The sequence below is a fragment of the Ooceraea biroi genome, chromosome 6 (assembly GCF_003672135.1).
Source record: "Ooceraea biroi isolate clonal line C1 chromosome 6, Obir_v5.4, whole genome shotgun sequence".
NCBI lineage: Eukaryota > Metazoa > Arthropoda > Insecta > Hymenoptera > Formicidae > Ooceraea > Ooceraea biroi.
Genome location: NC_039511.1, coordinates 3,322,488 through 3,343,531, shown reverse-complemented (window position 1 = coordinate 3,343,531; position 21,044 = coordinate 3,322,488). Strand labels below are relative to the sequence as shown.

Genomic DNA, 21,044 nt, shown 5'->3' with positions numbered 1-21,044 from the left:
AGTCCGTACCTGTATTTTATAATTGATACAAATTTTGCCCAAAATTGTGACTTAATCATCGCCACGTCGTTTTCACGGCACGCAGATTTCCTAATATTTTATATAAATATCTATGTAATTATTAAAGATTGCAAGTACAGTATAATAAGTGTAACTTATTTATAAATGAGGACTAGATTATTTTTGTAATATTACGTACGGACTTGTAATGTGAAGACGTTGTTAAATAATAATGTCAATTGTTTAGAGATATATATATATATATATATATATATATACTTGTCTCTTAAAAATGAATAATTCTATGTAATTAAAGTTTGAAGTTTCTGAAAACATTCATAAGTACAATAAGTGCTTCGAGTCTAATCTTATTATCAATAAGTAAAAAATCAACAATCTACATATTTTTTTGGGAATATTGCTATTGAGAATCTAACACACTAATAACGCGTTTATTATTGATTTTGTTAGTTTTAGGCATTTGGTAGGCATAGCTAAATGATACACATTTGCTTATTATTTGAAACTGCTTTTCACTAGTAGTGTTAAATTAAACAGAAGAGTCGGTATTTACAGTATTCTACACTTTTTATTTCTTTTGATGTGATTGAAAACAACTTTGCAGTGCAGCGTGTGCTCGTACATCGAGTATTGAGGAAAATTTCAAAGATTATCGCTCACCACGGTTGTAAATCATCCGTAATCTGTTTTATTTTCGCTATTATTTAGTATCTTTATTTCGTGATACACAGCGCGCGTTACACACTCTAGATAGATGTCTATCGTTAGTAACCTCCTCAAATGACTAATTTCTTGCAAAAGGAATTTTCACGATTAAATGAGGAGACACATTATGTCGCGGGAGCTCATCAAGTTTGACGGGACATCGTAGAAAAACGTAACATCAGCAATAGAGTATTTAAACAATTTTATCAAATAAGTGCACGTCATTAAATCTAAAACTCACATGGCTCTACGTCCTACTGCGTTACGATTCGTATATGGGTAAGACATGACCCTCCGAATTGAATACCCACCTATCCAAGTCTATCAATTGTCTAGTGTCGTCAAATAACAAGTACAGATACTTTAAAGTTTCGGCAAACCAAAAGCTCTCCGTCATATCCTGCTGTCGGGTTTGGTGGACATTCCGGACGTTACCGATACTCGTGTAGCCATCCTCAACTTTGGTATAGTTTTCGAAAGCCTATTGAAATGTATTTCACATGAAAGAGCTGCAGTGAAACTCGAACAAACGACTCTCTCTTACCTGAAATATTTGCCAACCCCAATCTTGGTAAGTTTTATTCCCCGTGAAGTACCACATATAAAATAGGCTCTCAATAAACTCGGGCCTCAGTAAGTTATGTGCATCGTTCGTCTTTACGTACATGTCCATTTGATTATCACCCTCGATTTTCTGCAGAATCAGAAAGCAACGTTTGCTTGCATTTATTTGTTTTAATGGTTTTATGATAGATAAATCGACTATTCGTTCAGTTACTCTCGATGTAAGGTCGATTCTTTTGAACTTACTTGTATATTAAAATAAGTGATCTCAGGTGCGAGGAACGTTGGTTGAATCGCGTACGTTTGATAACAAGTGTTAACTATTTCTTCGGCAAGAGCGTTATGATCTGACAGTAGTCCATGATGCGCGCCTAACGCTAAAGTACCTCCCAAGTAACACGTGAGATGGTCCTACAATAGAAATTTGCAACTTGCAAATTCGCACGATTGCAGAGAGAAAGAGAAGACTGCTATTTTTTATGATGAAATTATTTACCATTTTTGGTCTTATTTCTTTGTTGGCGCCGATCAATTCAGCGATGAACAAATATTTATTGACCGCTGTGTATTTAACGAGATGCTTTTGCGTTCCTGCAATGCCTAACAAGTAATCGTCTCGTAGGCTAAAAATAAACGAATTTGTCAAGACTTTCGTACTTTTCCGTAAAATTGTAAATTTGAATAATGTACTAACTAGTCGATGGTCTTCCCCGTTTGCAACCACTGCTTTAATAAGTATTCATAATAGCTATCGCCGCGAGCACCTAACGTAATCGTTGCATATTCTCGAAACTGTCCCGTATTAGCGTTAATAAAGATAGGGACCAAACCATCATATTTCTCTAACTTATGTACATGATCAGAAACTTTCGCGGCCGCAGCCTGAAAAGATAAAAGATTAGATATCTGCTACAAGTTGATATGAGAAGCCTACACCGATCCTGATTACCTCGAACTTGGGTTGACCCGTGCTACGACTGAGATCGCGAAATTCCAATTGAATCGAAGTAACTTCGCTCGTGCTACTGTCAGGACCCCATTTAGGACTATGCGCACTTCTGGTACCAAGATTCACGTCGGAATATGGAACACCCGATCTGGTAGAAAACGCTGGCATCATGCGGTCACCCAAATCCGTCTTAAATAACGTCATTAAATTGACACATTAATTAGTTACGTCGAAATACGAAGTAATCAATCGAGATTATTCATAAGCTACTACTTACAGCCTTATTTAAAAAAAGTATATCACCAGAGAGATGATATGCTGCTAGTAAACCGCCTAATACCCTAATTGTAACTTCAAATAAATTAACATCTCTATTCATTGTAAACACTAAATTATCTTCCACCCATTTTCTCGCTCTTGCAAATTCTGAAACGCAAGCAGAAAAGAGCAACGTTTTCTTCTTTCCATTAGTAGATAAAAATCCAAAATTTATCAATACTCGTACGCACCATCATTTAAACCCATTATATACATAGTATCTAAGGAATCGACTATAGTAAGTCCTAAACCAAACCACTCGTGATATCTCCTTGATATTGGTTTAACATTATCATGACCCCAGGCATATTTTTTATATCCATCCCATGAATGTTTAAATGCAGCTACGACAGCCTCTTGCCTGTTATTTTGTGGTCCTAAAAGCCCCAAGCGTCAACAATTTGCATCACTACTACAATCTAATCTACATATCTGTCTTATCTCTTTGGAATTTGTTGTCTACCATTGAATTTGAGGATGTTCGGCCTTGGCTGCGGTGGTTCGCCGATCTGATCATCGTCAACTTGATTAATCTCTGGCTGAAACTCAGGTTCCTCAATTACTTCCCCAGGTGCAACAGCCTGTTCATCATTGTCCACAACAACCTCATCGACTGCCTGCGGGATAAAAGACGATTCGCTATTTATCAGCTCAGACTCGGGAGCCTTCCTCCAAGATATCGCGTACCTTCTCGTACTTGGCAGTTTCTTGTACAACTTCAACATTGCTATAGTCTACCTCATTGTCAGAGGGATCGGCTTTGGCTTCGCTAGACAGCAGATAAAATATTACAAGTAAGAGCGTGACAATTGCGAAGTACAGGATGTTCCTCTGGAACCTGGACAACTGATTCCATTGCTGAAAGAGAGACGAGTAGCCGGATGAGGATCAATGGATCACTGACAGAAACGTAAACGTTCTGGAGCGAATTCGTCGTAGAAGCTACGACGATATCGCGGTGCTCTCCGCGCGGACATACGTACCCTCCATAGACTGCGCGAAGTGCCGCGTGCAAACGACGCGCTATCGTGAATATTTAAACTAATGTAATCCGATTTACCCGAGCCTCTCGGCGAGAACATATTTCCACATGTAGGTTAACTTGTTCTGGCACGTGCGGAAGCTCGTCGTGCCGCCAGAACACTCAGAATACGACACTGCGACGAATCAGTCCAACATGCGGAGGTCCTCATTTATACAATTTTCGCGAGCGTACGTTCTCGGATTTTACATGTTTATCCGATTCATTTATTATTGCTCCGTTAACGTGTACCGCCGACCGCGTACGCGAAGCAATCGCAGATGGCGGTTTCGTCGTCTGGCCCACGTTGCGCACGTACTTGCGTAGTTTCCTCAGCGCGTCGGTTGTCGCGCGTTCGTTTCGCGATTGTCGTTCCGCGCGGAGACGGCCCTAATAAGCAACGCAGGCACGCGAGGAAGCATGACAACACAGCGATAATCTCTACTTCGCAGTCGGAACCAAGAGCCTTAAGATGCAGACCGCAATTTGCATGACAAATATATCCGGCGTGCCGGATAAACACTGGCAACCACCGTTTGTCGCCTTCGAAACTACGTAAGCGAGCTTCGCGCCTTTTCTAACTGAAAACGCGCCCACTGTACATTGCCGATTGATTGCGATTTTTAGGATGGGTGAGATAACCGTGGAATTGTACTGGAAGCACGCTCCTATCACGTGCAGGAACTTTGCCGAGCTCACGCGACGTGGATATTACAACGGCACCAAGTTTCACAGAGTCATCCGTGATTTTATGATCCAAGGTAAGAGACATTAGAGTCGATAAGGCGAGAATTGTATGTGGTACTTTGAATTTTGAATTGTCTTATGTGTAGGTGGAGATCCTACTGCAACTGGCAAAGGGGGGATGTCTATATACGGTGACTGTTTCGATGACGAGATACATGATGATTTGAAACACACAGGTGAGCTGATTTATTTTCCACTGATTGACAATTGTCAATGATATTGTGCCGACAATCTGCAGATAGTATCATCGAATATGTAATGTTAATGTTCCCGTAATAGGCGCTGGAATATTATCGATGGCAAACTCGGGACCAGACACAAATGGATCACAGTTTTTCATTACGCTCGCACCTACTCAGTGGCTTGATGGCAAGCACACTATATTTGGTAAGTCGTATATCCTTGCGATTAATATAATTTCCAACGATAAGTGTCTGTTCTGAAGTATTTTTGTATTTGTTTAACAGGGAGAGTCCATTCCGGGATGGCGATAGTCAAAAGAATTGGATTAGTCGAGACAGATAAGAATGATCGACCAGTAGATGATGTTAAAATTGTAAAAGGCTCCGTGAAGAATGCGTAGTAAATTTTTATAAGAAAACCTTAGGAAATGAGATATATAAACTGCGAATTTTTATGTACGAGACTGCACATCCTCAAACATGCAATTAAATAATATTTTCTTTCCTACGTATATCCTATATTGTAAAACCCCTCCAGTTTTATTAAATATCATGAATTTTTTATTTATGACAAAATTTGAAGTAAAAATGCGATTTAAAAAAATAATCTTATTTTAGGAGAAATTGAATTTCAAAATTAAATTTAATTTCTCCTAAAATAAGATTAAATTAAATTTCAATCATTCGATCTAAAGCGGGTTTATTATATAAAAAATAGAGGATCTTGGCAGCGCCATCCGGCCATGTCGATCTAAAGCCGCTAATCGGACATCTCTGCGCACTCTACCGCAAAAATTCTGGTACTCCAATGCAGTCATCGTCGTGTCACTACGTCGGCATAGTAGTTGACTACAGAAGACTTACCATCTCGCATGCTCCGACAATGTCGCTCCGACTAGCCGGTACATCCAACGTCGCTGCAATCAGGTACAATCCCCTCCACGTAACTCCACTTTTGGCAAACTTCAAGCGATGAATGATACGAAGGACCGATGTTGCTCGATCACACACACATTCACATATACACTTGTAATCAACACATTAAAATTAAATTTTACACTTCACTTCACTATTGCAATGCACTGTGCATTATATATGCTTCACTGAGCTTTACTGTGCACTGCAGTGCATTGCACTTCACTCGACACTCGCGGCAACGATTTACGTGCGAAATCCACTTTCGTAGCGAGACAGCGCACAATCTCGAGATTCCGACTTTCGCAACCGGCTACGATCGAAAATATCGCAATTGCGACTACTAACGATATAGTCAACGACGAACGCGCGACCTTCCTCGCTCGGCACTCCCGACGATCGCGGCGCGAAATATTCTGTTCGTAATAGTTCAAAAGCGCCACTGATGCGAAGGTAGCTCAATACTGAATTCACCCATAATTCCGCGATCGCGGAATTATGGGAACTCCGACTGGATTAACGACGACGAATGGCGATTAAGGGGGAAACCTGCTTTAGAACGTTGAAAATAAGGTATATTTTACGAATTGTTTTTGGAGAAACTATACAGCGGATCATTATAAAACTTTGATGCATTTATTAGTACGTGTTTAAAGATAAAAAACATTATTTTTTGATTTGAATATATCGCCTGTAGAGGTCGTCCTGGAGGCATTGTAAATTGGTGAGCATTCTCCTGCCTCCAAATTTCATCCAAACTGAAAAATTGAAATATTTTCTCGTTATTTATGAATTCCCATCGTCGATGAACCTTTAATATTCATAAAAACATTAAGTTAAACAATTATTTTTGCATGAAAAAGTTCAAAAACTTTGCCTAAAAATCGTACTTTTGTGTTCTAAGCTCCCACCATTTTGGCACTTTTCAACTTTTTTCTTCTCTCTTTGGTTCATCGACGATGGGAATTCATAAATAACGAGAACATGTTTCAATTTTTCAGTTTGGATGAAATTTGGAGGCAGGAGAATGCTCACCAATTTACAATGCCTCCAGGACGACCTCTACAGGCGATATATTCAAATAAAAAAATAATTTTGTTTATCTTTAAACATGTACTAATAAATGCATCAAAGTTTTATAACGATCCGCTGTATAGTTTCTCCAAAAACAATTCGTAAAATATACCTTATTTTCAGCGTTCTAAAGCAGGCTCCCCCCTTAATGGCGACTATGGAACATGCCGAAATGATGCCTGATGCGCCAGAACGAGCGCGCGACGTTTCGTTCGGCATTCCCGACGATAATTCTCGCGTGATTCTTACTTTTGGCGAGTTGAAGGCACAATACGCGGCGAACTTCATTGCGAACTGGCGCAGTGCGGCGATTGCACATTTATTCCTTTGTTCGGTACTCCCGATAAGCCTCTGCGCGAGATATACCATTTTCGGCGCTACTTCCGAGCGAAGTATCGTGAACGAACGCGCGGTACTATTTGCGGCACTCCCGGCGATAATCCGCGCGCGCGATTCGCGTTTGGCGAGTCGAATCGCGAAATATCCGCAAAGGCTTTTCGGATACGAAGCAGCGGGTGCGTGCCATTCCGTTAACTGATCTATCGCGCGATTACAATTTTTGAACGGTGCACTCGGTGCAACGACCAATAGCAGTGGCTCATTTGACATCGGCCAATCAGCGACTTTTCTTCGTTAAATTAGAGTTATGCATAATGACCTCATGTATCGTTATTATCTCGAATGTTGTTTGATTATGATTGAGAATATAGATTGAATGATTGAACGAAAATCAAATTATGATACGAAACGGATCAGATGCAACTATGATAAATATACGATACCTTGTCCAACATAGATCGGCATTGTCGATATTATTCTCGAATTCTATTGATATTAGAAATATTTAAATAATTAAATCATTCTTTGATTTCACATCACAATATCAGTTGAGTCTCAAAAAACAATCCATTTAATAACAGTTTTTGAAAATTTCATAAGTTACTATAATTCGTTTGTTGGATTAGTAGTTCAAAATGTGTAATCGTTTTCGCAGAGTGCAGAAAAAAAAGAAAGAACAGAAATAGAATATAGAACAAAAACAAATCTGTTTGTGTTGGATGAACTTTTCGTTCATCTTCTTCAACTTTTATTCTTCCTCTGTTTCTCTTTAACGCCTGAGTGTACACGTAGTACAAAAAGTGTACTCAACGAACAAACTTTATGATACGACCAATCATGCAACAGGACAACGGTTGCGATTCTCGAGGACACTTCGAGAATCGCAATCAGTTCGATACAAGACGTTAGTTAAGAAGAAGACGCACGACGCGGTGGTAGGGTTCCGTAAAGTCGTCCTGATTAATCGCGATTTCGAGTTGCCAAAGGTGAGTCTCGAGTTCAAATTACACTCGGGAGTGCCGCAAGTACCCAGATAGCCAAGTCTGCCGAAAGCAGATGATGCTAACTATCTGCTATCAACTGTTGCCAGCCAAAAGACAACAAATTTGATACAGAAGTTGTTATTAACGATTAATTCGACAAATTGGTGCCAGAAATGTAACAGAGCTCGCTCACAAAATCTAAGAACAGATTGGCGGCAGAAACCGAGCAGAATCTGCAAACATGGCTTGAAGTCGGATTGTCGACAGAAACCGAGCAAGATTTGCGCGCGCGGAATCTAACGGCAGATTGGCAGCGGAAACCGAGCAAGATCCGCGCGCGCGGAATCTAACAGCAGATTGGCAGCAGAAACCGAACAGGATCTGCAGCTTTTGACAGTATTCAAATTTACACGGCTATGAATATGTGTTTTCGCTCCGCACCGCTATGCGGTGCACACGTCGAGTTCTTACTCGATGTTAAGATTTAGCCTAACAGTTATATAAGTTAATATACGCGCCTTGGCATGACAATATTAATTTTTCTGAAAATTTTTGCACTTGCGGCACAGAGGCTCCCATGGACAACGTCCATGTAGTTCACGCACGCCACGAGCAATCTGAAGTTCGAAAGCAAAATTCGGACTTCGGATTAGAATAAATTAACAATAAGAGAGAGATTATGCAACGAACTGTCAGAAAGTCACATCAAGCCAAATGTATTTTAATTTAACAAACAAACAAGTGCGTTCTTTTAACACATGGTAATATAAAATGGCAATTTATAGTGTGTTAAAAGTAAACACGTGCTTTAATATATCGTAAATATGAATGGCCAACAGCTGCAGATTCTGTTCGGTTTCTGCTGTCAATCTGCCGTCAGATGTTAACAGATCCTGCTCGGTTTCTGCCGCCAATCTGCTGTCAGAGTCTGTTAGCAGGCCCTGCAGCTTTTGACAATATTCAAATTTACACGGCTATGAATATGTGTTTTCGCTCCGCACCGCTATGCGGTGCACGCGTCGAGTTCTTACTCGATGTTAAGATTTAGCCTAACAGTTATATAAGTTAATATACGCGCCTTGGCATGATAATATTAATTTTTCTGAAAATTTTTGCACTTGCGGCACAGAGGCTCCCATGGACAACGTCCATGTAGTTCACGCACGCCACGAGCAATCTGAAGTTCGAAAGCAAAATTCGGACTTCGGATTAGAATAAATTAACAATAAGAGAGAGATTATGCAACGAACTGTCAGAAAGACACATCAAGCCAAATGTACTTTAATTTAACAAACAAACAAATGCGTTCTTTTAACACATGGTAATATAAAAGGGCAATTTATAGTGTGTTAAAAGTAAACACATGCTTTAATATATCGTAAATATGAATGGCCAACAGCTGCAGATTCTGTTCGGTTTCTGCTGTCAATCTGCCGTCAGATGTTAACAGATCCTGCTCGGTTTCTGCCGCCAATCTGCTGTCAGAGTCTGTTAGCAGGCCCTGCAGCTTTTGACAGTATTCAAATTTACACGGCTATGAATATGTGTTTTGGCTCCGCACCGCTATGCGGTGCACGCGTCGAGTTCTTACTCGATGTTAAGATTTAGCCTAACAGTTATATAAGTTAATATACGCGCCTTGGCATGACAATATTAATTTTTCTGAAAATTTTTGCACTTGCGGCACAGAGGCTCCCATGGACAACGTCCATGTAGTTCACGCACGCCACGAGCAATCTGAAGTTCGAAAGCAAAATTCGGACTTCGGATTAGAATAAATTAACAATAAGAGAGAGATTATGCAACGAACTGTCAGAAAGACACATCAAGCCAAATGTACTTTAATTTAACAAACAAACAAGTGCGTTCTTTTAACACATGGTAATATAAAATGCAATTTATAGTGTGTTAAAAGTAAACACGTGCTTTAATATATCGTAAATATGAATGGCCAACAGCTGCAGATTCTGTTCGGTTTCTGCTGTCAATCTGCCGTCAGATGTTAACAGATCCTGCTCGGTTTCTGCCGCCAATCTGCTGTCAGAGTCTGTTAGCAGGCCCTGCAGCTTTTGACAGTATTCAAATTTACACGGCTATGAATATGTGTTTTGGCTCCGCACCGCTATGCGGTGCACGCGTCGAGTTCTTACTCGATGTTAAGATTTAGCCTAACAGTTATATAAGTTAATATACGCGCCTTGGCATGACAATATTAATTTTTCTGAAAATTTTTGCACTTGCGGCACAGAGGCTCCCATGGACAACGTCCATGTAGTTCACGCACGCCACGAGCAATCTGAAGTTCGAAAGCAAAATTCGGACTTCGGATTAGAATAAATTAACAATAAGAGAGAGATTATGCAACGAACTGTCAGAAAGACACATCAAGCCAAATGTACTTTAATTTAACAAACAAACAAGTGCGTTCTTTTAACACATGGTAATATAAAATGCCAATTTATAGTGTGTTAAAAGTAAACACATGCTTTAATATATCGTAAATATGAATGGCCAACAGCTGCAGATTCTGTTCGGTTTCTGCTGTCAATCTGCCGTCAGATGTTAACAGATCCTGCTCGGTTTCTGCCGCCAATCTGCTGTCAGAGTCTGTTAGCAGGCCCTGCAGCTTTTGACATATTCAAATTTACACGGCTATGAATATGTGTTTTCGCTCCGCACCGCTATGCGGTGCACGCGTCGAGTTCTTACTCGATGTTAAGATTTAGCCTAACAGTTATATAAGTTAATATACGCGCCTTGGCATGACAATATTAATTTTTCTGAAAATTTTTGCACTTGCGGCACAGAGGCTCCCATGGACAACGTCCATGTAGTTCACGCACGCCACGAGCAATCTGAAGTTCGAAAGCAAAATTCGGACTTCGGATTAGAATAAATTAACAATAAGAGAGAGATTATGCAACGAACTGTCAGAAAGACACATCAAGCCAAATGTACTTTAATTTAACAAACAAACAAGTGCGTTCTTTTAACACATGGTAATATAAAATGCCAATTTATAGTGTGTTAAAAGTAAACACGTGCTTTAATATATCGTAAATATGAATGGCCAACAGCTGCAGATTCTGTTCGGTTTCTGCTGTCAATCTGCCGTCAGATGTTAACAGATCCTGCTCGGTTTCTGCCGCCAATCTGCTGTCAGAGTCTGTTAGCAGGCCCTGCAGCTTTTGACAATATTCAAATTTACACGGCTATGAATATGTGTTTTCGCTCCGCACCGCTATGCGGTGCACGCGTCGAGTTCTTACTCGATGTTAAGATTTAGCCTAACAGTTATATAAGTTAATATACGCGCCTTGGCATGACAATATTAATTTTTCTGAAAATTTTTGCACTTGCGGCACAGAGGCTCCCATGGACAACGTCCATGTAGTTCACGCACGCCACGAGCAATCTGAAGTTCGAAAGCAAAATTCGGACTTCGGATTAGAATAAATTAACAATAAGAGAGAGATTATGCAACGAACTGTCAGAAAGTCACATCAAGCCAAATGTACTTTAATTTAACAAACAAACAAGTGCGTTCTTTTAACACATGGTAATATAAAATGGCAATTTATAGTGTGTTAAAAGTAAACACGTGCTTTAATATATCGTAAATATGAATGGCCAACAGCTGCAGATTCTGTTCGGTTTCTGCTGTCAATCTGCCGTCAGATGTTAACAGATCCTGCTCGGTTTCTGCCGCCAATCTGCTGTCAGAGTCTGTTAGCAGGCCCTGCTGGCAGATCACTATCCTAATGCGGACATAACGGATGCCAATTTGCTATCACCTTCTGCAGTAATCTGTTGCCAATCTGCTGGCAGATTGCACACATTTTGCTTACTGGGTAGTGTCGCGCGTCATATTTTAAGTAACATGATACCGTGGCAACGCCGAAAGTGTGATATTTCTCGCGAAATCGAGTCGTCGCAAGTGCCCGAACGAGGGATCGCGCGTTCGCCACAATATGGCGCTTCGGAAGTTCGCCTCACTTCGCAGCAATGACGAGGATCGAACACGATTCATCGCCGGATAATCGAGATCTTTGTCTTCGAGTGCTCCGGCAAAGTCGAGTAAATCGAGCCCGGCAAAGGTACGTACCTATCGCGAATTCGCTCCGATCGGTAGAAGGCGCGCTCTCGTTCGAATCCGCCCGCGAGATGTCGGACGAGCGCGCGTCGTGGCGATGCTGCCACCTGTCGTAAGCACCGACACGTCGCGGGTGTCACGGGCCAGGCGTGCGTGGAGGTTTCGAAAAAGGTGGCCGCATTCGAACGCGCGGCGATCCGACGAGGTAACTGGCCACCGCATCGCGCCGTGCGGATTAAGCGCGAGCGAGAGCTAACCTGAAAATGGCCGAAACTCTGTGCGACTCGGCGACGGTGTCAAGCGCGGTAACCGGTGCCGCATCCGCACCGGGACATCCGGCTCTTCCGGAATCGGGGGCCCAGGGGGACGAGGACCCATCCGGCCGTCCTGGTAAGTGAGCCCCCGCCGAAAGCAGCACCGCGCGTGCTCCAGTTTACAAGCAAGTTTTATTTAAACGCGAGTGCCGAGCGCGGCCATGCAACAAGTGGCACGGAGCGCTCTCGCACGCATGCCGGACAGGTGTGTAGCGCGACGACCCGCTGCCCGGTGCTCTTTTGTGAGCCGAGGGATTTGGTCGAGCCTGCACACGTGCACGTGAAGTGTTTCTTGAGATGTAACATGTCACGTTTCGAAACGGGTCAGCTCTTTCTGAACGTGAAGTGAGCCGCACGTAGTTTTATGTAAACAATATGCAAAATTATGACGAGTTTCGTAACTATGTAACTTTGATCTTTTAATTACCGACTAATAGCGTGAGCAACCTACCAATTATTTATCTTTATGCGTATAGTAAGATATGGACTAATATATATTATTCATTTTACTAGATTATTTGAGGAAAAGATCTCATGTTATGGCTTAGATCGTAAATCACGAGACGCAATGGGTTTAAATACGTTAAATAAACACGAGGGCGAAAATAATCCCTGCGCATACATTGGCGTATCAAGCTCCTCTGTAATACTTGAAAATTTCACGATTTAATTAATTCCTGTTTAAAAATGATAAAATCGGATACGTAAACAAACGCAAGTTTAGAAAACATTAATTTTCGACTGAATGCTGCGATTTTTACCGATATTTTAAGACATGTGCAACAGCAGACCATTTACTTGCGATGAATATCAGTACAATAGTATTTAATTGTTCCTTCGTATTTTAATAATTTTCGCGACAGCTCGGGACCAAGCTGTTGGACGGTACTTTCCTGATAGAAAGATTATTCCTAGACAGGTGGACAGGAGATTGGGAAACATCCACCTGAATCAGGTTGTGATACTAATACTAATACGCAGTGACCAATCGATAAAATTTGCTATCTTGAGAGTCAGCAACACACCTTTTCCCAGAAAATTTATCCGATATCTATATAATTGATTTGCCCCATTTTTTAAAATTTCCAATCTTGAAATAGTCGACAATGTCATAATTAATATATCATTGTACAATTATACAGTTTTAATGAGCAAAATTAGTAATTTCTCAAATTTATCTTTTGTCTATAATATTTTACGTTGCTTTATTTCTACTTTTTATTTCGTACACACATATGTTATTCAAAAGTATTAAGTTCTGCGAATTTGATTTTCTCCTTTCTCTCTACCACGATATTTCTTACGTAGCTCACGAAATATTCTAAGCGTTCTCGTCTGATGTCATAAGTGAATCAGGCAGGATATCAGACGTTGCACGCAAAAAAATGTAACGAGTTTCTCTCGGCGTTTTGTTGCACTTATTGCGCTGTTGCCTTTCTTTATTTTGACATTGGTATTTTTGTGGTTTCTCAAGCTCTATATCGTTTAGCAATTATTGCAAAAAAACTATTAACAGTTTAATATTATACGTATTTTTTATTAATTCTGATAATTTTAGAAATTGTTGCTTTTACTGTTAATGGTATTGTAGAGAAAACTTTCGTGTTTAGTTCGAATAAAGGTTTCTTTCAATATATAAGTTCGACGCAATTATTGTGAAATATAATCTGCAAGAAACATATTTCAAGTATTCCTAAATTAACAAATGCAAAATTTAGGAATATTTTAGTTCATTATATTGCTCTGTAAGACATGCACTTTACATATCATAAGAGGCCATGTGGCAGCTGGTACTATCGCGACTGCAGTTGCCAACCGAAATATGATGGTAATGCTCGTTGTGTGAAATATTTTAAGAAACATTTAGCTTTTTTTCAAAGATTTGGATTACATTATCGAAAGGGAGGTAATTGGAAATAAAAATTGTTTCAAAATGTTATATCACATTATAATTTGTTAATATCGTTTTTTCGTTTGTAATATGTGCGGTTCTTCACAGAGGCCGCTGTAGGAAGTGTTAATTCCCTTAGGAAAGTGTGCAGATTAATATCATTCCCCATAAATCGGAACAACAGCAACCATGAATAATCCTTGCGCTATATTTGAAACATGTTATGTATTATTTCGCTCGTGAGAATTGTAAGTTAAATTTACATGCAAATGTCTACATTTTATGGCTGCGTTGCTTTGAATATATTACGAAATTAAGATAGTTTACCAAAGAAGGAAACTTTACGAGAGCATACAATTTTCATCACGTACTTAATCATTTTCTTTAACATAACATATATCTTTTACTACAGTTTATTTGAAAAAGTTAATTTTTATTTCCACCATTTCTTTGACTTTTTTAGGTATACATTTGCAGTGTAACGCTTAACAATTCTGTTTGTATCTTTTTAGCGGAGGAGACAAAGACTGCTACGACAAGCGAAATTACGGATAGCGAATCGACCAAGACGCAAAGCAACGGCGACACGGGTGAGCTACAATTTTACATTATCATTTAATAGCGCGCGGAAATATCCTTGATCAATCGTGATTCCGCGTTCTTTACTGAACAATCTAATCGTATCGTGATAAAAATATACGCTAATAGACCTTCGGAAAAATCTTTAATTGAATCATTAATTCCGTGTTTTCTTCTCGATACGATTAAGTGAATCGTTAAAGATTTAATATTTACAGAATAATCATTGGGAACGTTTAGATTAGTTTCGGCTTTGCATTTATTAAACACTTTAGAAAAATATTAAAAACAGTATTTGAAATCGAATTATTTCGAAAACGTTCCACTTCGCGCTTTTGCTTAACACTTCAGTAAATCACGAAGAAGATATTCGAGAGACAGAAATTTGGATATCTGTTTCCGTGCGATAATTTGGATTGTTCAATACAAATTGTGGAACCTACGATTTTATTAGGGATCTCTGCAAATATCTGTCCTCGAATTCATCAGAAATTCCGGAATTTGGAATAAAAGGGGTCGTCGCTAATTACGAAATACTTACTTTGCCGAACTCGACGCGTATTTGGAAGGAATGGCATTCGGAGAATGTACATAATTTATTGGTAGCTTTTGTCAGCGTGTGAAGACCGAGGGAAGAACCCCTTGAAAAAGATTTACTATCATCCGTGCGATTATGTTCGCTCACAGTCGTCGTCATTATTCGCGCGAAATCCAGCTGTGGCTGACGTTTCTTTTTGTCCTCTCCGTGGCGTCCACGGAGATCCCAATCATAAATTCAAGTTGTTCTCGCGCTCAGAATGAGTCCTCGAGTCTCAGAAGACACCTCGGAGGAGACGCGAGCGACACGGTTCTGATTTTAGGGACTGCGGGTCTACGACAGTCGATAAGTAATGTCGGGGTCGAAACGGCGGGTGAGGCGGGTGCCCGTAAATTACATCGGCGCCCACCGTTCTCTGCTCCGTCTTGAAGGGACGACCTTGACCCTGATCTACCTCTCGCAGACATCCGAAAAGTCCGCGACTAGCATGTATAGGATACACCGCGCGTAATCCGACCCGTGATCGACGCGTTGCAGTAGGGTAGATTCGCGTGTCGCACGCGATCCAGCAAATGAGCGGGAAGTATCAGAGCTAGTACAATGCACTGATAAGAGGATTACGCGATGTTCCGTATGAGAAGACACATCGTAACTGAGCGGTGAATCCACATGGTTGATTGAATCCCTCGAGCCCAAAGTCTCATGTAACGGTCGCAGTGCCAATGTAATATGAATGCCTTAATCTTGGGATAACCAGTTTGCCCGAATCTATTTCTACTCGTGTAATCCTCGATAGTTTATTGCGTACCAATCTGTATAATAAAATTAAAATAATTTAATCGTAATATCTAATCGTTTTACCAAAATTATAGTCACATTCTAATATACTTATATTTTCGATATCGTGATTTCCTTTATCACACTTTTTAGCGAAAATCTATTGCAGGCAAAATTTGATCAGAATTTTCTTTATCGAGCACTGAGATGACTTGAGCTCGAATCAGCGTGGTTAGCTGATGATCAGCTCGATCACGCCGTAGAAATCGCGATATGCATGAATTCTGGCGGCGGGCGCACGGAACAGAAACGAAACTAATTTCCTCTAATTGAGAGAATGTTAATTTTAACATCTCGTTTGAGCGAGATGGTGAACTCGCATACACGGCGGGCGCGCGGCGTATTTCGAAGCCCGGCAGTCGAAGCTTAAGCTTGCGCCGTTTGGCCGCCCTCGATCTCCCTTTCTCCACTTGGTGGGTTGGCGCGCTATCTCCCTCCGGTTGGCCCTCTCGTTCTCGCCCGGTGTCAAAGCCCCGCTCTCTCTTCCGCCGGGTTGCTCCCTGGGTTCTCTCTCATCCCCAGTGCGCGCATCGAACCCGTCCTGGACGAAAGTCCTTCCCGCTCCGTCGCACGTAGGACGCACGTTTCCTCATTCCGGCGCTCGACGTTCCCGACGTCCCATCGTAGTCGTGATCGTTCTCGCGATCGGTCGTCTCGTTTCCGGTTCCGGTTCCTGCTAGCGTCGCGCGACGGAATATCATGCGAGCTCGACGTAGGTGGATTTAAAGGGAGAGTTTGGTGCGTGGTAAATGGTGGTGTTCGCGAAAACGTGCGTGATTGATTGAAGATTGATTGAAGAAAGCCGGAGCAATCGGCCGATCCTTAGGAGGATACGAATAGCGCGATGGCGATAGCTAGATAGATCGACGCTAATCGTGCTCGACGATCGTCCGAGTACATGAAAGTGGTTGGTAAATATGCCATTGCAGCTTAACTCAATTGCCGGGGATCATCGATAGGTGATCGATGCGTGGGATCGTGAATCCTGAGAGTTGAAGCGTCGGTGGTATCCGCGGAAAGTGGCGAAAGAGATCTTTTCGCTCGTCCACGTCACCATGCGTGATAAGACCTCGATTCGTCGTGAATCTCGACAAGTAAAGTGTCTCGAGTAAGCTTTCACGTACGAACGTTATCGATGTAAGAGCATCTCTGAAACTTGAATTTAATGTTATGATAATTGCGTAAATGTGAAAAAGATTAAACAATCTCGTTTTGAAAAGTAGATTAAAACCAATCATTTCGATAATGTTTTTGTACGGTGTTGGCTCTTGTGCGATAAACCAGATCGCGGAAACGTAAATAGAAAGCAATCGTTACTGCGGCCAATGAAGCGGAGCAGCAAACGGTCGCGTTAGATATCGACGGAAGACGAAACTGCAAATTGAAATTAAACGTCGGGAGCTATCGGAGATCGCTATTAGCAACGAATTTTCAATTCGTCTGAAGGAGGTTGGCCTCTCTCCGCCAACAAAGGCGCGGTTCAGTTTCTCGTTGGACCCTTCCAGCTCGCGAACTATCGATCAACTCGGCGGGCTTCAACGTATAAATAGCGTCGTATTAATTTGCACGTACAAAAACGATCGTTAATTGTGTGCGTCGCAGGTAAAAACGTTTTTATTTGATAAACCATAATAACAAATAATCCGGGTATTTTAACGGTGGCGTATCTTTCTCTTCAATCTCTGTCGCAATATTGCAATTATTCGCGTCGATCCGTTAAGAATCGCTGTACGCGAGGAACAAGTGGATTAATAACTTTCTATGATTATTTGCGACAGACGGCAGTAATTTAATTCGACGGATATAAAATATTCCTTCTGATTTCGGCCGCTTTGCATGATTATTAACGATGCGGTATTTCAATAATTGAAATGGTAATGAACTGCGCAAAATAGTGAAAAGCAAGGTAAATTTTATTTTGATTTGTGGGAAGATTTCTTTTAGATGAACTTACGGAAAAGTACTAGCGATTTGTCACGGGGAATAAACCATTAATATTTCTTGCCTCCGTATTTTCTGTTTCACTGTCATTTGCACGATCGGATCTGAGGTTTTGCTTTGTGCTTTGTCTCATCGATATTCATGGGTGATATCATTTCAAAGAATACTTTGAAATCGAAATTGTGCGCTAATTATATGCATTGCGATTGATTTGCTCTTGTGCAATAACAACCAATGACAGCCATTAGAGCCGCCGCGCTTTCGGTCGTCATATAATATCTGTCTATTCTCAATTACGTGATTGTATCGAGGTCGAACGTCGCTGTATCGAAAGTATTGTTACGAGAAGTGTATCCAATTCTCATAGTTCTCCCATAGGAGATAGTTAACTTGCAAATCTCTCTGTCGACTACCTTGCTAAGAAAAAACCGAACAGAAAGAAAAGAATCGGCAAAGCACACTTATTAAACTAAATTACGAACTCATTTTGATACGCTGGAGAAACCTATCGACGCTTTAACTTTCTCCCGGTGAGCAATGATATTTTCTCGATTCCAAGGTCTTATCGATCTATTGTCATCCTGGTATCGCTGCGTCACACCTGCTAGCCTTTTCAAAGTGAAACGATGACATCGAGGCGAACGGTATCCACGTCGGAATGCAGTGTCGCTTAAGATTGTGCGACAAACGGGTCATATGAGAAACATACGAACAAATGTGCGGATTTCTGATCGAAAAATTTGAGGGACAAAGTGTTGGCTGTGCGATTCGTTGCGGGTGGGATGACTTTCGTCAGTGCCACTCCGGATAAATTCTGCTGTACGGGATATTACACGACGGATTTCATACGAATCATCATCTTGGAGATTTCTGTGTGTGTGTGTGTGTGCGCGTGTGTGGTGCCACGTAATGCGTTAGTTAGATCTGGGTGAATCGCCGATTGCACCACGTAGAAACGTAATCACATTTTAAATCATTTCCTGTGGTGCCTCACCTCGGTGAGCGTTCGCGGCGCCAACCTGTCGTTCTCCGAGGTGGTGAGTCTGCTGGGCCTCGCCGACGACGACGAGGTTCTCGCGGGCACGTCGGAGGAGAGTAGGAAACGCGCGCTGTGGCAATTCTACTCCACGGGCATGCTCACCCACAGCCACAGCGACGGAGAGTTCCCGATCTACTCGCAGGGTGAGTGCAAAGGTGGATGGAACCGTGATTTATCAGGTTTTAGATTCGGAGATCCAAAACAAAATATATAAATTATAAGATCGATAATAAAATCAAACAATATAATGAAATTATAAGAGAGAGATTACAAGTAACACATAAGTAGTTCCAGTAGATACTCCTTGATAAAAGTTGCGAATTTTTACTTGATTAAAAATAAAATAGTCTCTTCATACGGGACACCGGATGACATATAAATAACGTCGGAATCGATAGTTATAATTGTACTGTGATCGTTGCGCTTCGATAACTCGTTACGTCAACGAGCCAAATCCATATCGTCTAAAAAACGATTCTCCTGCGCAGGTAGAACGTCTGTACGTCATGTCTGCATTTATAGGGCCTACGTATTTTTATGTAGTGGGTGTACAGCGTAGCGCGCCATGTGTACCCTGCAATGGCACAACGATGTAACGAGGGGATCGATCCGCACACGGTACACTGTCAACGCTTTTTATGGAACGCAAAAATCGTCATCATCGCCGCCATTCGCAATTTTACCAGAAATAATGCTATCATCTGACATATAGAACTGTAGAAACGTCAGCGAAATCGTATATTAATATAGAGAAGATAATTCAAAGTACATCGGTGACTATAAATAACAGTAATTCGCAGATAATTGCGCGCGATTCTAAACATTCCTTGTTATTATGCAAGAGAAATAATAGACACAATTCATTAAATCGAATGTCATATGACGCTTTACATTATGAGCGCTGTGCGAGGGCTTTTAACGTGACATAAGCAAATCTCATTATTTTATGAAGGATAATTAACTGGAATGATCCGCTATTAGTTATGCTGAATTATTAGCATTAGTTGATTAAGAGCAATAAAATAATTAACTAATTTATTGCAACAGACAGGATAGCTGTAGTTACGACTTAAGCGCATTGCTTTAGATTATTGACGAACTTTCTCTCATTCGCAACTTGTGGAAGATTTCTCCTCTTGGATCGGTATTTTCACGCCGCAGATCAATCAAATAGATGGTTTTTTTATGGGTAATTAATATCGAAATAATCAATGTCTCGTTTCATGAATTCATGAACATCATGTCATATACAGGGTGGCCCATTTTAATTTATACAGTCGATTTTTTAAAAAACTAAAAGAGATACGAAAAAATGTTTCAGACAGACATGTCACGATTTCGAGGGGGACATAAGATGATACCATTGGTTTGACCTTGAATAGTCGTTTGAAGGTCACGCGAAGATCACCTTCAATTTCTTAAATTGAAACCCCAACTTTTTATTGCAGATTCTTATTCTCCATCAAAAAGTAAGTAACTTTTGTCTGAAACATTTTTCCGAAAAATGTCATCTTATGTCCTTAAAATGTCCTCAAAACTCATCTTGAAGATCATTTTAAGGACATAAGATGACATTTTTCGGAAAAGTGTTTCAGACAAAAGTTACTTACTTTTCGATGGAGAATAAGAATCTGCAATAAAAAGTTGGGGTTTCAATTTAAGAAATTGAAGGTGATCTTCGCGTGACCTTCAAACGACTATTCAAGGTCAAACCAATGGTATCATCTTATGTCCCCCTCGAAATCGTGACATGTTTGTCTGAAACATTTTTTCGTATCTCTTTTAGTGTTTTAAAAAATCGACTGTATAAATTAAAATGGGCCACCCTGTATATGCTTTTGTGGAAAGTCGATTACTATAGTATCTAATATTTTTTATCCTCGATTGAACATTCGTATTATAGATTGCAAAATAACAACATAAATATGTAACGTATGCAAAGCATAAAAATTACGAGAAAAGTCACAAAAGTGAAATTCAAGGAAATTTTTGTT

At 40.6% G+C, this 21,044-nt stretch overlaps 3 protein-coding genes across 5 annotated transcripts in view; 2 read left to right on the top strand and 1 right to left on the bottom strand.

Moving 5' to 3' along the window:
• Positions 1-404: 404 nt before the first annotated feature.
• Positions 405-3,813, bottom strand: LOC105284082 (endoplasmic reticulum mannosyl-oligosaccharide 1,2-alpha-mannosidase). The gene is made up of 11 exons (XM_011347335.3): positions 3,541-3,813; positions 3,245-3,415; positions 3,021-3,174; positions 2,749-2,934; positions 2,517-2,665; positions 2,240-2,428; positions 1,985-2,172; positions 1,787-1,913; positions 1,537-1,701; positions 1,271-1,420; positions 405-1,207 (listed from the first exon to the last, which is right to left on the bottom strand). The coding sequence occupies exons 1-11, from the start codon at positions 3,637-3,639 to the stop codon at positions 989-991; spliced, it is 1,797 nt and encodes a 598-aa protein (XP_011345637.1). The 5' UTR covers positions 3,640-3,813; the 3' UTR covers positions 405-988.
• A 100-nt stretch (positions 3,814-3,913) lies between these two features.
• Positions 3,914-5,019, top strand: LOC105284081 (peptidyl-prolyl cis-trans isomerase-like 1). The gene is made up of 5 exons (XM_011347334.3): positions 3,914-4,133; positions 4,206-4,339; positions 4,412-4,501; positions 4,605-4,712; positions 4,793-5,019. Exons 1-5 carry the CDS (start codon positions 4,051-4,053, stop codon positions 4,906-4,908), a joined length of 531 nt encoding a protein of 176 aa, XP_011345636.1. The 5' UTR covers positions 3,914-4,050; the 3' UTR covers positions 4,909-5,019.
• Positions 5,020-16,575: 11,556 nt separating this feature from the next.
• Positions 16,576-21,044, top strand: part of LOC105284085 (phosphatase and actin regulator 4B) — a 227,287-nt gene continuing 222,818 nt past the window's right edge. The window contains exons 1-2 of one of the 3 annotated variants that reach the window (XM_026970287.1): positions 16,576-16,977; positions 18,571-19,193. In XM_026970287.1, the coding sequence (XP_026826088.1) occupies positions 19,145-19,193 (49 nt within the window). In that variant the 5' untranslated portion in view covers positions 16,576-16,977; positions 18,571-19,144. Of the gene's footprint in view, positions 19,194-21,044 lie in introns of all 3 variants that reach the window. The other 2 variants (XM_026970289.1, XM_026970286.1) reach the window with 2 other exon arrangements.

What these genes read in the sequence shown, in the direction of transcription:
- LOC105284082 (XM_011347335.3), bottom strand. Translation starts at nt 3,639, where the DNA reads ATGTTCTCGCCGAGAGGCTCGGGTAAATCGGATTACATTAGTTTAAAT. An exon ending in AAGAAATAAGACCAAAAATG is followed by an intron (nt 1,702 to 1,786) that starts GTAAATAATTTC and finishes TTTCTATTGTAG; the next exon opens with GACCATCTCACGTGTTACTT. An exon ending in TCACTTATTTTAATATACAA is followed by an intron (nt 1,421 to 1,536) that starts GTAAGTTCAAAA and finishes CTGATTCTGCAG; the next exon opens with AAAATCGAGGGTGATAATCA.
- LOC105284081 (XM_011347334.3), top strand. Translation starts at nt 4,051, where the DNA reads ATGCAGACCGCAATTTGCATGACAAATATATCCGGCGTGCCGGATAAA. An exon ending in TGATGATTTGAAACACACAG is followed by an intron (nt 4,502 to 4,604) that starts GTGAGCTGATTT and finishes TTCCCGTAATAG; the next exon opens with GCGCTGGAATATTATCGATG. An exon ending in TGGCAAGCACACTATATTTG is followed by an intron (nt 4,713 to 4,792) that starts GTAAGTCGTATA and finishes TTTGTTTAACAG; the next exon opens with GGAGAGTCCATTCCGGGATG.